The following is a 14838-nucleotide window of genomic DNA, read 5'->3' as shown; positions in this document are numbered from 1 at the left end:
AGAGGTTTGACAAGTACAATGCACAAAGCACATACAATCAATACAACACAACAATCTTTTATTTGTGATGCATCTGGCCTGGATAATCATCCATTGAAAAATACTTCAAATACATTAACCCTGATTTAATGCAATGGGTAAGGGTTGCAGCTCAGTAGCAGAGCACATTATTTACAAGCAGAAGCTCCCAAATTGGGCATCTCCAAGTTAGGCTAAGAAAGATCCTTGTCTGAAACCCTGAAGAGACTTTGGTGCTCAGACAATACTGAGCTAGAGGTACCAATAAGGCAGCTTCCTGACATCATTTGCAAAGGTCTTTCACTGTATTCAGTAAAAGTTTATTATACTTGCAATGGGTTAGAAGATCACTGTGGCTCTTTCCAGCTATAAATAAAGTAGCATACATAATTCATAATAAATAACAGAAAGGAAGTTACACAGCTATGGAAAAGAGGTTGTTCCCGAGATTTAAAGTCCAGCATTAAAAAAAAAAAAAAAGTCAGCTACACATCCTACTGCACTAATTCATTTTGTTCTGCAGCTTGGTCCACCAGACTACTACATATCATGGACATTACTGCAGGAAGTGCCCCATACCACAAGAAGAGACCCTTGCTAAGAAGCAACGTAGCGCTGTTCTGTTCAAAAAATATCTCTGCCTGTCAGTATGGGGAAGTGTTTGAATATTCTCATTGTAATCATCATAGCAGCCCTTTGAAAGGCAGTTTAAGATGTACTGTTGAGAGAAAGTGATTGTTCAAAGGCAGTCTAGTAGCTCCTTGACAGAGCAGGGATCTGAATCCAGACTTTTACCATCATCATTTATTCACCTCAGCCTTCAACACTCATTCTTGAGCATAGTAATTCATGGACTGGAAATGAGCATCTACAACCATGCAAGGGTTATCTAATGAGTTGGAAAGATTAATATGGTAATATTTAAGAATACAAAGGCGACAGCTGGTAATCCAGGTTGCAACTCAGCTTAAATAAGGGAGCTGTCAAGGACATGGCTTTTCAGGCTTTTCCACCATTTTCGCTACTTGAAATATCTATAGCTGTGGCTGTAAAAAATGACAAGGTGCTCCAGGACTCAGCTAAAAACCAACACAGCACAGTCTGGCACTGCCATTTCACTAGGGCAAACTATTTCTCTAATGTGGCCCTTACAATATTGTAGCCGAAGCTAGTGACAGGTTGTTGAGGGCTAGCTCTATACAATTCACAACTAAACCACTCACATCCCTCCAGGAAAAAAGAGGTGGGGGCTAACTCTTCAGGAAGCATTTCTTATTGCCACCCACTGACTAAATTACATAGTGTAGGTTGCAAATGAGGTAGCCATAGCAGAGGAAGCAACAAGGGAGTTCTCATTCTCTCTGGAACGCCAACACATGAATTTGAGAAAGTAAAACCTCCAGTCTTGTCAGCTTCAAGACATTGCAAGTCATTTCTCTTGCCAAAATGAAGGATTCTTCTCTTCACCCTGCCCCGCCCCATCATAGTACCAGATTCTTGAAAGATTGCTTGATTTTGCCCCCAAAAGAAACATGCACCAAACAGCAGGGCTTCCAAAAAACGGACCAGGAGATGAAGAGCCCAAATAAGGCACCTTCAAGTTCAAGGGAAAGCAGTCTTCCAGGGTCCAGTGCAAAATGGAGAACAATCTCCACATAAGACCTGGCAGGAAGAACAGAGTAGAGCTGGAGTGTTCCCAGAAAGGCCACCTCCATGCAGCGGAAAAGGGAAGGACTGGAACATGAAGGCAACAGACTTTGTCCATCATTTCTTCCTGCCTCAAGCCAATCCAACACTGTGGGGGTGCAGCTCAGTGAGTCCAGCTCTTAGGAACTTAGTCAGCTTTGAGTCCTGGGACAACTCAAGTGTAGGAAAGGAGGTTAAGGTCATAGGAGCCATTCACCTGAAACAAGAGAGGTACAGGGAATTATTTTTAGCAAAGAGTCAACACATTGGGAATGTTACGGGATGTATGTTTCTCCCACACAGTCTGTATTCCCCCCAGTGGACAGAAATGCTAGACTTGAGCTTAGGGGGAGATGAATTAAAATTTCCACTCATCCAACAGGGTAACCTTGGGGGAGTCACTATGCTGCAGCCCAAATTGCCCCAGGTTAAAATACAAACACTTCATGATAGCCATCCTTAAGTTTCTTAGAGGAAGAAGGATACAAGATAAACAGAAATTTCACAGTGACCGCCAAATTCTTTCATTGCAGCTTTCCTGATTTGTTGCTAGAAACAGGGAAACGATAGTGGGCCTTTGGCCTGATCCAGCAGGGCTCTTCTAAGGTTAATGTGTATGCTCTGTGGGCTGCAAAGGCTGAGCGTAAACTTGAAGTAAGTCTTCAAGATAGGGGTGTGAGTTCTAACTAGACTGCAGTGAAGGACACACTCCCCAAACAAGAAGCAAAAGTAATATGAAACTAACATCAAAACGGCCAATTCGTGCTGCTGGCTGGTTGGCTTGGAGCATCTCGGTCAAAACCCACATTTGCTGCAGTTCAGAAGACACTTTGTCAGCATCAGGGAGTCCCTGAAAGTGAAGGATAGTTATATATTCATATAAGCAGTTTCTCCACTGCTTTTGTTGATAAAACAACACATCTCCCCAGAGCCATTCCCTGCCAGGAACCTGTCAGCAAATTAGCAAATCAGTGTCACCAACAATACTTACATCACGCAGGTTTGTTGGCCGCTCCTGAGGAGATGGGTGAGAAAGCCAAGCTGGGAAGCCTTTTTGTGGACTCTGGAAGATAAAAACCAGCTGCAGAGCAAAACATTTCTGATTCTCTACCAACTGGAATGTTGCACTTACACACATTACCCTTTTTACCTTCACCAATTTACTCTCTCAGAGCAGGCTGCCTAAAGACATAAATACTTGTCTCTACTGTTCACAGGAAAGTGTAGAATTCACTCTCATGAACTATTACAATCTATTTACCTTAAGCTCTCATAGGAGCATTATTTACCAGGGGACAAGGGGGGGGGGGCAATTCTCACTGTAGAGGTACAGTGTCCAGGATAATGTTTTCCCCCATCTGGATTTCACAGGTGAAAGCTTGCTCTGAAATCAGCTTTAGAATTGAACCTGGCAACTGCAGAGTTAATAACATGGATTATGTACATGAGGGGCTCTGGCAGTTTCATTGGTGAGCCACACTAAGGATGTGAAATTCATAGCATGGTAATTAGAATGAATTGGCAGGGGGAGCCAATGGGTAGCAGAGATCTTAACCTGAGAGAGTGAAGAAGAGCAAGCTCAGTGATCAGTAGTTGAATTACACAGGAAACTCTGATAAAACTCAGGCCAAGCAGCAGAAGAGAACAGGAGACTTGGCTCCACAGAAGCTGAAGGCTAGAAAAGGAAGGCAGAAGCTGGTAGCTCAGAATCAAAGAGATCTAGGTGCAGCATCTTCTCCAGTTCAGATGTGTGACCTAGCATTTTTAGGGGGAATAAAGCACTGAGAGCCTGAGTTTAGCCAGTTATCTGACCCTAGACTGTGTTCTAAAGAAGGCTTCATTCATGGTGAGCAAGCCATTACAATCACAGAACAATGGTTATAGAAAGAACAGGGGATGAGTTGAGTATGTACCTTCTGACCCCCAGGGAAAAGCTGCAGCTCCTCAATGGTGAAATGCAGCCATACTGGAGATGGTTGACGCAGGATGAGACGCATGGCAGCCACTCGGTCCACATCACAGAGCATCTGGCAAAGTAAGGGAGACAAGGCAAAACTGAAACTGCGCCAAGGCCCAATATCCATTCAAAACAAAGTAAACAATGATTTGCTGTAACATTGTAAGAGCTTCTAATAACTTCTCCCTTGATACAAACAATAGGGAATCATTCTAAACATGCTAGAATACAGTATCAGTAGGGCCAGGAACTAAGGCCAAGTCGGGGTATTATCATGGTCTGGTACATATAGTAATAGTTCAGTTCTGAGCATTGGACCTTGTAAGGTAAAGGTACCCCTGCCCGTACGGGCCAGTCTTGACAGACTCTAGGGTTCTGCGCCCATCTCACTCAAAGAGGCCGGGGGCCAGCGCTGTCCGAAGACACTTCCGGGTCACGTGGCCAGCGTGACAAGCTGCATCTGGCGAGTCAGAGCCGCACACGGAAACGCTGTTTACCTTCCCGCTAGTAAGCGGTCCCTATTCATCTACTTGCACCCGAGAGTGCTTTCGAACTGCTAGGTTGGCAGGCGCTGGGACTGAACAACGGGAGCGCACCCCGCCACGGGGATTCGAACTGCCGACCTTTCGATCGGCAAGTCCTAGGCGCTGAAGCTTTAACCCACAGTGCCACCCGCGTCCCTATTGAACCTTGTAGATCTAGTTAAATCTCGGCTCAGCTATAGTTTTCCTGGGTGGATTCAGGCATACCAGCATTTCTGTGTCTCATAGTTAAAATCTTAGTTAAAATCAAAACTGTAAGGATCTACCTTGTTGCAAGAATGGAAAGTTAGACCTGTAAAGACCTTGCATACTAAAAAAAACCTATAGAAAAATAATAAAAACAGACATTCATTTTGCCTATTACTTTGCAACTGCAAAACCATTGCAACTGTCAATCCTTTCCCCTCAGTGTACCTAAACCTTTACTAAATACTCTTGAGGTTTTGGTGGGCTAGGTTGTAACTCACACTATTAAAAATGAAGTTTGGCTGGGATCCCTATCATTAATAATTTGTTTTCCTGAAAGTTACCAAGCATTACCTTGGTTCTGCATTTCTCCAATACAAAACACTCAATGTAGCGGAAGCATTTTAATAAGACTAGCCAAAACGGTGCCTGTAATAGGCAGAGCTGAAAAGTACCCTATGGGCAGTAAGAGCATGCAGACTTTTATAATTTTTTAGAAATTCTATTACAGAAAACACACAGTCCATACCGTTCCCTCAATTATCATCTGACACACTAAAGAAGGGGTGGGGAACTTGTCGTCCACCAGACATTGCAAGACTACTGCTCCCACAATCTCTGACCATTGGCCATGCTGGCTGGCATCGATGGGAGTTGGAGTCCAATAACATATGGAAGCCACAAGTTCCCTATCCCAGCTCTATTCACGATTTACTCAGTGGTGGCTAAAGTGTGATGGCGCAACAAAATAAACCAGGAATGTTGTGTGGAGCACAGGATGCCATTTCAGACAAGAAACAATATGAATTAGCAGAATAATTGAATCATATCATAACTGAGATTCCTGCATTGCAGGGGGTTGGACTGGATGACCCTTGCATCCCTTCCAATTCTATGATTTATGTGCAATACCAACAGAAATACAGTGGACGCTTGGGTTGCGAATGTGATCCGTGCGGGAGGCATGTTCGCAACCTGCAGTGCCGTGTCTGTGCATGAGCGGGTTGCAATTTGGTGCTTCTGTGCATGAGCAAGCGCCGAAACCCAGAAGTAACCCGTTCCAGTACTTCTGGGTTCGGAGCGGTGCACAACCCAAAAATGCTCAACCTGAAGTGTCTGTAATGTGAGGTATGACTGTACTACCTGATGTCTGGAGAGAGAGAAGTAATCCTGAGAGCCTTCTTCTGTGTGAGGGTTGGGCATCAGGCAGTAATTCTGCAGACAAGTAACCCACTTGGGAGGACTTTCGTTCCCACCATCTGCAGGGTTTCGGCGCTGCACCCGTAGAGTCAGAAAGGCTGTGTAATAGTTCTTGAATACTATTTCCTGCAACTGAGGATAGCAATATGAGGGGAGGACTGTCAGAAACGTTACTGCAACCCTAGGAACAGGTCACTGCTTGAATATCTAAATTACAGCTTGGAGCAAAGTAGAGAAGCTTGCCTAGGGTAACAGAGTGAGTTAACAAAGGTGAGTTTTGAAGCAGGTACTTCCTGGTTCACCATCATAGTTTCTATATCAGCTTTACAGCTAAAATGAGAGACTTCAAACATAACATCTGACAATTCCAAGCCCCACACACTTGGTTTCCTCCCATACTTACATCAATGGTCTGTGAGTGTGGAAGCACAACATCAATCACCAGAACACCAGGACGGCCTTGCTCAGTCCTCATGTCTCCCACTTGCAGTGAGACTGGGCTCTTTAAAATGCAGGGAACAGGCTCGTGAGCCATGGTCCCCATGCTGGAAGAGAGTAGTGGACTCCGTTAAGCAGCACATAAATATTACAAGCTCCACCTCCCTACACTGAAACTTGGGAACCTGCCCCCTGTTTTTATTTATTTATTATTATTACTGTATTATTATTATTAGTTGTAGTAGTAGTAAATAAATTGAATAGTAAAGCCCAGGGCAGCACACACACCAGCAACAAAACATCCATTCAGAATTCCAATACAAATGCAGACTACTAATGACTATAACATGTATACTTGGGGGATCATATTCCACCAACAAAGCAAGTAGCACGATAGCTTTGTTTCACGTATCTGATGCTGCCTGCTGTGAAAGGCCATGGTCCAATAAAACCAAGAAGGTACAATCCTATGTATGCTTACTTGGAAGTAAGCCACATCACATTCAGGGGTGAGGGGCACACTTCTGATTAAAGACACATGGGATCAAGCTCCTCCAAGGTTTTACATACTATTATTTTCTTTTAGAAAACAAAACATTTTAGCAATAAAAACGTAGCAATAATATAATGATGATCCCCTCCACACAGGCTTCCTTACTGTCAACGATGCAGCTCGGTTTTTAACTTAGCAAAACCGGAGCGTCCCCTAAGAAGAGAAACACGGACGCACTCACCCCACTCCCGGTTAAGCCCAAGACAAGCAACGCTAAGCCCCCTCCCCGAGAGTAACGGACCCGTCGTCACCCGCAGAGGGCGGCGGGGACGCGCCCAGGTCCAGGCCCTTCCTTTGCCCACCCAGCGCATCCCTGGGACTCGCCTGCAGCCGCTCGCTCTCGCGCCTCCTCCCTCTTCCTCCTGTCAACCTCCTGCTTTAAAGCGGGTAGAGGAGCCGACAGAGAAGAGCGAAGCAGTTCCTCCCGCTACGCCTTCCCCTCACCCGGTTAGCAAGTGCAAAGCCACTACAAACATGGCAGCGCCGCACGTCACGAACGTTGCCACTACTACGGAGAACGAGGAGGCGGAAGCCTTTGTTGCTAGGGCTCACTTGGCGTCGCGCACGCGTGACGCCGCCGCGCCCCGCCCACCTAAAGGCGGTGCTAAGGGGAAATAGGGGCGGGGCTTTAACTTGAAGCCGCCTTCCTAGAGACGTGTCTGCTGCGGCGCCTTGGCGATGACGCAAAGCGGTCGCATTTCTAACCTGTCCGCGTTGCTGCGGCAACGCGGTAGCTAGCGTTCTGATTGGCCGACAAACATCGCCGCTCTCTGCCGCCATTGGATGGTTAGGAATTTTGGACACGTCCGGCGCACTGATTGGTCGATCGGTTCGGTAGGGAGTTTGACGGAGATGTCGTGGTGGCTGGTTCTGTCGGCTGTAGGCGGAGTGGCACCTCCGGGCCGGGTCAGGTGAGTTACGCGGGGCCGAGTGCGGAGGGGTGACGTTGGCTACGGGCCTCTGGGCACCGAGGGCTCCAGGGGCGGCGGCGGCCGGGCTCTGAGTTCGAGGGGCCGCCGGCAAGTCCTGCTTGGCGGGGGGTCGACGCGGGGAGGTTGGGAGACCATCGAGGGGGACCTGGCAGGCAGCGGGGCCGGTGAGGCCTTGGGGGCGGCGAGGGGTCTGACGCTTCGCCCTTTCCTCCGCCCTCTTTCAGGCAAGGATGAAGGCGCTGATCTTGGTGGGGGGCTATGGCACGCGGCTGCGGCCCCTGACCCTCAGCATCCCGAAGCCCCTGGTGGAATTTTGCAACAAGCCTATCCTGCTGCACCAGGTGGAGGCTCTGGTGAAGGTAGGATTGAGCACCAGCCTTCTGTGTTTAGGTGGGTGGGTGAAGGTGAGGCTGCCGCCCGCTTAGAAGAGCGGGCGGGGGAGAAGAGAGATCCAGGGGCCTCTTTTTCCTGAAAAGGACGCTGTGCCTTTTAAGAGCTGCATGGCAGACTGGAATTCAATAGGTGAAGCTTTTGCTGTTGAGTTATTCCATGGCAAAGTCTCCTGCACACATCTGGGAGGCTTCTTGTGCTGTGCCCTCTGCCACGTTTCCTGTGCATTTCTAGGCATCTCCCCATTTCTGTGCTAACTGAAGATAAATTTCTTTGCTTTGCTGTACAGATAAATAGGGATGGATGTACATTTTGGATAACTTGTGCTATAGCCGGGGAAAGTGGCTCATACAAATGGATCACAGACTAATGCCTAAGTGATGGGTGGTCTTCTTCCAGATTTAGGAGTGGAATGTGTGAATTCTAACTGCTGCCCTTTTGCTGATTTAGCTTCCTTTTGCTCAGCAAAGTGAGTTGATGGGGAAAGGATTAGAAATGTTTCTCTCTGTTCCAATCTTGCATAACCATCCCTTAAATCTCCTAAATAATTATGGTCTCTGGTCCAGTTGGATGGATATTGCCTTCCTGAGTCTGGACACCTGATCACCTCAGTTGTGTGCATAGTTCCAGTGTCTTGGAGTTACTATTCCTCTTCTCTGACAGGCAGGTGTGAACCATGTGATCCTTGCTGTCAGTTATATGTCAGAACTGCTGGAAAAGGAGATGAAAGAACAAGAGCAAAGGGTAAGTTTTGAGTTGATAGTTCTTAGGCTGCTTTCCTGAACCTGATGGTTGGGGGTCCTGTAGATGTGCAGGAGTTGATTGGAACTCTTCATTTGCTATAGCATTTTGTCTTAATGTGGCTGAGGTTCTATGAAAGCTAGTGGCTCAATAGCCTTACCTAGACTCATGCTGCTTTCACAAAGCATAGCCTTGTGAATCACTAGTGATTATCTTTCAGTGTTCATGAGGTGGGTATTTGATAGTTCTCTTTATTCTTGGGGAGTTTTGCAACTGCAAGGAAAGGGGTTTGCTTTGGACTTTGCTGAGTTAGATAGCCTGTATGTGCTAGGGCCTCTATGTGAAACTCAAATTAACTATAGTGCAGTGCATGAGTTTTAATTAGATTACAACTATACAATATATTATAATTTTAACTGAAGCCAACTAAGCCAAAATAAGTGCATGTTGTGCAAGTATATCCATAAATGCTCACTTCCTACACTGTAAAAAGCAGGGTGTGACTTTCTCTTGGCACTGTGCCATACCACTTTTCATAGCTTCCTGTAACTGAAGGTGTATGGATTCAGTTTCATTGGCAATACCAGCTACACAAGTGTTGGTTAGAAGCAAGAAAACTTTCCTTCAGTAAAGATCTATCTAGTGGTACACTCTAACAGCAGCACTCTCTTTTTGTGATTTGATACGATTCACTGGCAGATTACATTGGCCAGAAACCTATTATTTTCAAATAGATGGAACCTATTGTCTATAACTATTGGAAGACAGGGTTGTATTCAAAATAGATGCACTAGCTCAAGGATTAGTACTAATGCATTGGACCCCACTACCATGCACTGTGCTGTCCTCAGATCTGTTCCAGAGGGTTTCAGAACATATTTAGAGAGTGTTGGGGGGGTGGGGACATTGTACAAGCAGATAGTACAAGCAGATTTTTTTTTCTGCTGACGAAATGTATTCTTTGTGCTTCGCCAAATACAACCTATACTTTTAATGCACATCTTATTTCAGACATTCCAGCATAAAAAGCTTAGCACCCTCTCCATTGTTACATTGGGACCAGATTCAACTGATTTGCTAGTGGAAGTGCAACGGGGCTTCCCCCCTTTGCCCTGTGTGCCCCCATGCCTTCCCCAAATATGCTCCCGTAGGTTGGGAGAACCCACTGAAGAGCACGGGGGAAGGAGATGGGAGATCATGCTGTTTGCAAAGTGTATATGCTTGTGCTGACAAAATGATCAAATTAGTGTAACACTGAATCCTACCCACTGACTGCATTCTTTTTATTTTGGGGCTTCAAGGGTGCAATTGTGCCTATTGGCTTGAATCCTAAGACAAAACAGCTTCAGAAAGTTCATGGAAGGAAGATTTCCCATTTTCTATCTACACCCGCAGCCACCTGTGCTTCTCCAATAGCTTCTCTGAAGGAATGGGGTCCCCAATTGTGGGACAAAGTGCAGGTGACTTTGGGAGGAGTAGTAGTTAGGAAACCTTCCTTCTATGAACTTTCTGAAGTTACCTTAGGATTCAAGGCAAATTTAGGGCAGTTATCAGCCATCCTCCATCCCACATTGCTCTAGGGAGGTTTTCAGGGGGAGGAGGGAACAGGAAACTTTCATTTTGTGAACTTCCTCAAGTTAACTTATCTGAGGATCTAAGCCACTGATTCTAACCTCCTGTTTAGTTATTTTATCTTAATTTATGCTGTTAATCTGTCGCTTCATTAGAATAAGTACCCCCACAAAGCCAGGGAGCTTGCAATCTGTAGGTCACCATAAATTCATCATTGAATAATATTGATATGGTTGTCTAGTTCTATTAGAGAGGATTTATGAAAATCTGATGACTAAGGGAAGGGTATATAGCCAGGTCACTGGCACACATATTCCGTTGGTGGTGCGCATCTTCTAATTCTGTTTTCCAAATTCTACTTTGTTTCCTAGCTGGGCATTCATATTTCCCTGTCGCATGAGAAGGAACCACTGGGCACAGGTAACTGAAGCAGCCACTTTCTTGTGGAGAAGTGAGGTTACAGGGGGAGTAAATGTGGGATCAGAATCAAAACTTGTGGCAACCTGGAGTGTCCTGGCTATACACAGGTGGAGGATTGGGTACTACTTGTTCTGATCAGGAGCTATATAGGATGAAACTTTCTAATGTGAGTTGAGCAGTGCATGCTGGCTGTTGTTGCTGAAGGGCACATGAATAGGTGAATATTGAGGGCTCTGGTTTCCTCCACAGCTGGACCCCTGGCACTAGCGCGGGAGCTGTTGACCGAGAATGCAGAGCCTTTTTTTGTGCTCAACAGTGATGTGATCTGCGATTTCCCCTTCAAAGACATGGTGCACTTCCACAGGCATCATGGAAAAGAGGGCACCATTGTGGTAAGTACCCGAGGGGCACCCACTCCATGCTTGCATTGCTCCATTGCAGGAGTGGCCCTCCAGAGGTTGCTGGATTCAGCTTCCATCAGTATGAGCCAACAGTCAGGGATGATGATAACTGTAGTCTGTCAACATCTTTGGAAAGCCAAAGGGTAGATCCCTTGCTCTTTTGCTTGGAATTGCCTGCGGATCCTTGGACAACCTAGTTTCTGTTGGTTGCAAAGCTGCCAGAAAGCTAAGTTTTGCAGGCCAGCTGGAGACATAGGCAGAAAGAGCTCCATCACTTCCACAAACCCTTAATGCTTGGCAAAAACTGTAATTGCAGGAACAAAGAAGAATCATAGGATTGTAGAGTTGGAAAGGACCCCAAGGGACATCTAGTCCAACCCTCTGCAACCCACTTAAAAAAAAAACCAAGCTCCTCCTCTGGGTGTTATAAATGCCTCCCCTTGTTTACATGCACAGGAGCACGCTTATTAGTTCATAAACAAAGAAGAATTAGGGTGTGTGTTCTTATTTTAGGGATGAACTGCACACCCATATCTTTCTATAATGCAAAAACAGAAGTGGTTGGAGTAAAGTGGTTGTTTCCTATCCTTTTTTTTGCTCATGGGGTTCTTTTTAAAATAAGAGATTGGGATAGTAAACTAGGCATGGCAGTTCAATAGAGCTCTTTCTGTGCCCTCCGAGTACCATGGCTGGGTGTGATGCCAACTTTGCCTTGCAGGTGACCAAAGTGGAGGAGCCCTCCAAATATGGCGTTGTGGTGTGTGAGTCAGATACAGGGCGCATACACCGCTTTGTGGAGAAACCCCAAGTTTTTGTTTCCAACAAGATCAACTCTGGCATGTACATCTTAAACCCAAGCGTGCTACAGCGGATCGAGGTATGAGGCAGGAAGGGTGGAACAGGGATCTTGCACAGGGCAGACTGGCTGGGGTTTTTGAGGTTGTGGTTTAGTTGGGCATCTCATCCTTTCATGCCGGTGAGATTAAGGATGATGATGTCTGTGGGAACAGTACATCTCTAGTCTTTACAACATAAATGGCCAACTGGTAGTACTCTTGCCTTCCCTTAGCTGCGGCCTACCTCGATTGAGAAGGAGATATTCCCAGTGATGGCAGAACAAGGACAACTCTATGCCATGGAACTCCAAGGTAAGGGCACATGGAAGGATTTGGAATGGTACTTTGATCCTAAGGGGCTCTCACAAATGTAGGCAGTGGTTTGAGGAGAGGGCATATTAGACAATTAGATGTTAAGTCAGTGAAGACCTGGGACTGGAGTTGAGAAGTAAAAATAAGATCAAGATGTGGAAGATACCACATAACATGCAAGGGCCCTGTAGGGCAATGTTTGAATGAAATAACGTAATGCGGTTTCACTTCACATCTTGCTTTATGCTGCCTTCGGGGAGGGAGGCTGGTATAAGGTCCATCAATGGAGACAGGTGTCTTATTAATGCAGCTTTGTCATCACAGGGTTCTGGATGGACATTGGGCAGCCCAAAGACTTTCTGACTGGCATGTGCATGTATCTGCAATATCTACGGCTGAAACATCCCGAGAGGCTGCACTCAGGACCGGGTTTCATGGGGAATGTATTAGTGGTAATTATATTCTTGTATTTCTTTGGAGCGAGGGTGGGCAGTACTTCATTAAAGGCTGATCTAAAAGTGGTAGTATATTGAGCAAGGCAACAGCAGCTCTTGATATTACATCTACCATCTTGTGGACTAGAGCTGTGAGGGAATGTTGTTCTCTCCCATCTAGTTTCCTCTGAGGAGGAGGAAGCTACTTCCCAGACCGGAGCTGTGGAAGCTGCTCAAGAAAAGCTTTCATGCACAATTTCCCCCCTCCAACTTCAGGACCCAACTGCCAAGATTGGATCGAACTGCAGTATTGGTCCCAATGTCACCATTGGGGCAGGAGTGGTGATAGAGGACGGGGTTCGGATCAAACGTTGCACTGTGCTGAAGGGGTCGCGGATCCGGTCTCATTCGTGGCTGGAGTCCTGCATTGTTGGCTGGAGCTCCTCTGTAGGCCAGTGGGTGAGTTATGTGACAGAGCAGTCCTCATCGGGCAGATACACACTGGGGAAAGTGAAGCTGCAGCCCAACTGCTGTAGGTTGAGGGAATGTAAACATTTTCTGCTCTTCTATGGGGAAATGTTACCTCTCTGGGCAGGACCAGTAAATGGAGAGAGCTGGAATGCAGGATAATTTTGTTTATTCCTCTCGGTGGCCCCAATGTGCCTGTTTCTGGCCATAACATGCCCCCTTTTTGCCCTGCACACTGGGATAGCTTGTGCCAGGAGAGCTTTACTTCAGCCAGGTGAAGTCGCCAGCTTAAGGCCACCTGAGCCACAGGGGTGGGGAGATCAGGTCATAGCCTAACCTCCCCCAGCCAGTGTGTCTGGGACTTAAGAATTGCAATGTTGGTCAGAGCTGCATCTTAACTAGTGCTTTTACTGATGAGTGAGCTGGAATGCGCAGTCCACACAAATGCTACTGTGATGTAGTTTCTTCACATGCCTGCATGTTTGTTCTCTCACTTATGGTGGACTTGTACCTTTGCGGTGGTTGTGTGTTCATACTCAATACCCTTATTATTTTGAGAGCTGCTTTCATAACAGGGAAACTTGCCCTATAAAGTCCCAATTTAATATCTCTCAGTGTTGCTTTGTGCCAGGTATCAAGCTGTCCTTTCCCTATGAGTTGAATTGGTACCAGATTTAGTGGCAATTTGAGTAAGATTTAGGGAAACTCTACAGGCATCATGGCACCTCAATCTGGCTGTTCCTGCTTTTAATTAGCAGCCCAGAGCCAGAAAAGCAAGGGCAGAACCTGTTAGAAACTGACTCCTGAGTAGCCATAGGATTGTACCATGCAGGCAAGTAACTGCCTTAGCCTAAGTCGATAGACTTGTAACATACTACTTCCTCTCAGCTCAGCATAGAGTTGTCTAACTGTATGTCACGCCCTTCCTCAGGTACGGATGGAGAATGTGTCAGTGCTGGGAGAGGATGTCATTGTGAACGATGAACTCTACCTCAATGGTGCCAACGTGCTGCCTCACAAGTCCATTGCGGAGTCTGTACCGGAGCCACGCATCATCATGTAGCGGTCCTGGGCCTTGAGTATTGGACCTGCTGAGAGGGCCCTCCCTGTCTTACCCTCTTACAAGGGGAATCCCCACCCTGTGCCTTGGGAGCGGGGGCTCCTTGTTGACTTTTATGCTGAGAAAATACTAACCCTCTGCTGGAATCCTAGGAGTGTAGTGGGATAAGGAGGTTTGTAAGCTGGCTGGAGTGCTCCTCAGAATCACTGCTTAGCATAAGGCACGGTGACCTGGGCCAGGTTCAGGGGTTGTCCAGTGCCACAGGCCATTGCCCTATTACTGGAAAGTAACCCTAATGTGCAAAGAAGAAAATGCCTGCTTGTGTGGTTCTGCAGTAGGAGTTCAGCTGCTGCAAGAGAACAGTCCCAGGCAGACCCGGTGAGGAGAAAGAACAGCATGCTGTGCTTTTATTTCAGGCTAACATGTGCTGCTCCTGTTGCACAAAGGGAAGACAGAATACAATCCTCTTCTTTGGAACTCTACTGCCTTACAGAGACTGATCCCTCTTCCCTCCATATGGCCAATAATCACTAACTATTACTATTCAAGAACTCTGGACAGGGCTCTGTCAATTAATGGGGACGGGGAACAAAATTATATTGTCATGAAGAATGGGAGCTGTGGTGTGTCATATGTTTTCTTTTAACTCCTCTTGGGGAACAACAATGACAGTTTTGTATGGCAGCTGATGT

General features: G+C 46.4%; 2 protein-coding genes across 4 annotated transcripts; one reads left to right on the top strand and one right to left on the bottom strand.

Annotated features, from left to right (window-relative positions):
* Nucleotides 1-41: 41 nt before the first annotated feature.
* Nucleotides 42-6133, bottom strand: NICN1 (nicolin 1, tubulin polyglutamylase complex subunit; the record flags this gene model as incomplete). Of its 2 annotated transcripts, XR_014507488.1 has the most annotated exons (7): nucleotides 42-655; nucleotides 712-1921; nucleotides 2450-2554; nucleotides 2696-2767; nucleotides 3618-3731; nucleotides 5533-5721; nucleotides 5993-6133. XR_014507488.1 is itself a non-coding variant. In XM_083424482.1 (6 exons), 6 exons carry the CDS (start codon nucleotides 6131-6133, stop codon nucleotides 1880-1882), a joined length of 663 nt encoding a protein of 220 aa, XP_083280608.1. In that variant the 3' UTR covers nucleotides 42-1879. The 2 variants fall into 2 exon arrangements, 1 of the variants encoding a protein (XP_083280608.1); XM_083424482.1 differs by having other exon boundaries at nucleotides 42-1921.
* A 1243-nt stretch (nucleotides 6134-7376) lies between these two features.
* Nucleotides 7377-14763, top strand: GMPPB (GDP-mannose pyrophosphorylase B). Of its 2 annotated transcripts, none has more exons than XM_083429519.1 (10): nucleotides 7377-7491; nucleotides 7737-7871; nucleotides 8566-8646; nucleotides 10587-10635; nucleotides 10885-11027; nucleotides 11755-11913; nucleotides 12106-12184; nucleotides 12509-12636; nucleotides 12895-13077; nucleotides 14018-14763. In XM_083429519.1, the coding sequence occupies exons 2-10, from the start codon at nucleotides 7743-7745 to the stop codon at nucleotides 14147-14149; spliced, it is 1083 nt and encodes a 360-aa protein (XP_083285645.1). In that variant the 5' UTR covers nucleotides 7377-7491; nucleotides 7737-7742; the 3' UTR covers nucleotides 14150-14763. The 2 variants fall into 2 exon arrangements, with proteins under 2 accessions (XP_083285645.1, XP_083285646.1); XM_083429520.1 differs by having other exon boundaries at nucleotides 7418-7491; nucleotides 8570-8646.
* The last annotated feature ends 75 nt before the right edge of the window (nucleotides 14764-14838 follow it).

This window comes from Podarcis tiliguerta (assembly GCF_965153285.1).
Source record: "Podarcis tiliguerta genome assembly, chromosome: 2".
Lineage (NCBI taxonomy): Eukaryota > Metazoa > Chordata > Lepidosauria > Squamata > Lacertidae > Podarcis > Podarcis tiliguerta.
The sequence above is the reverse complement of the archived record's forward strand: the minus strand, read 5'-3'. Positions and strand labels throughout refer to the sequence as shown.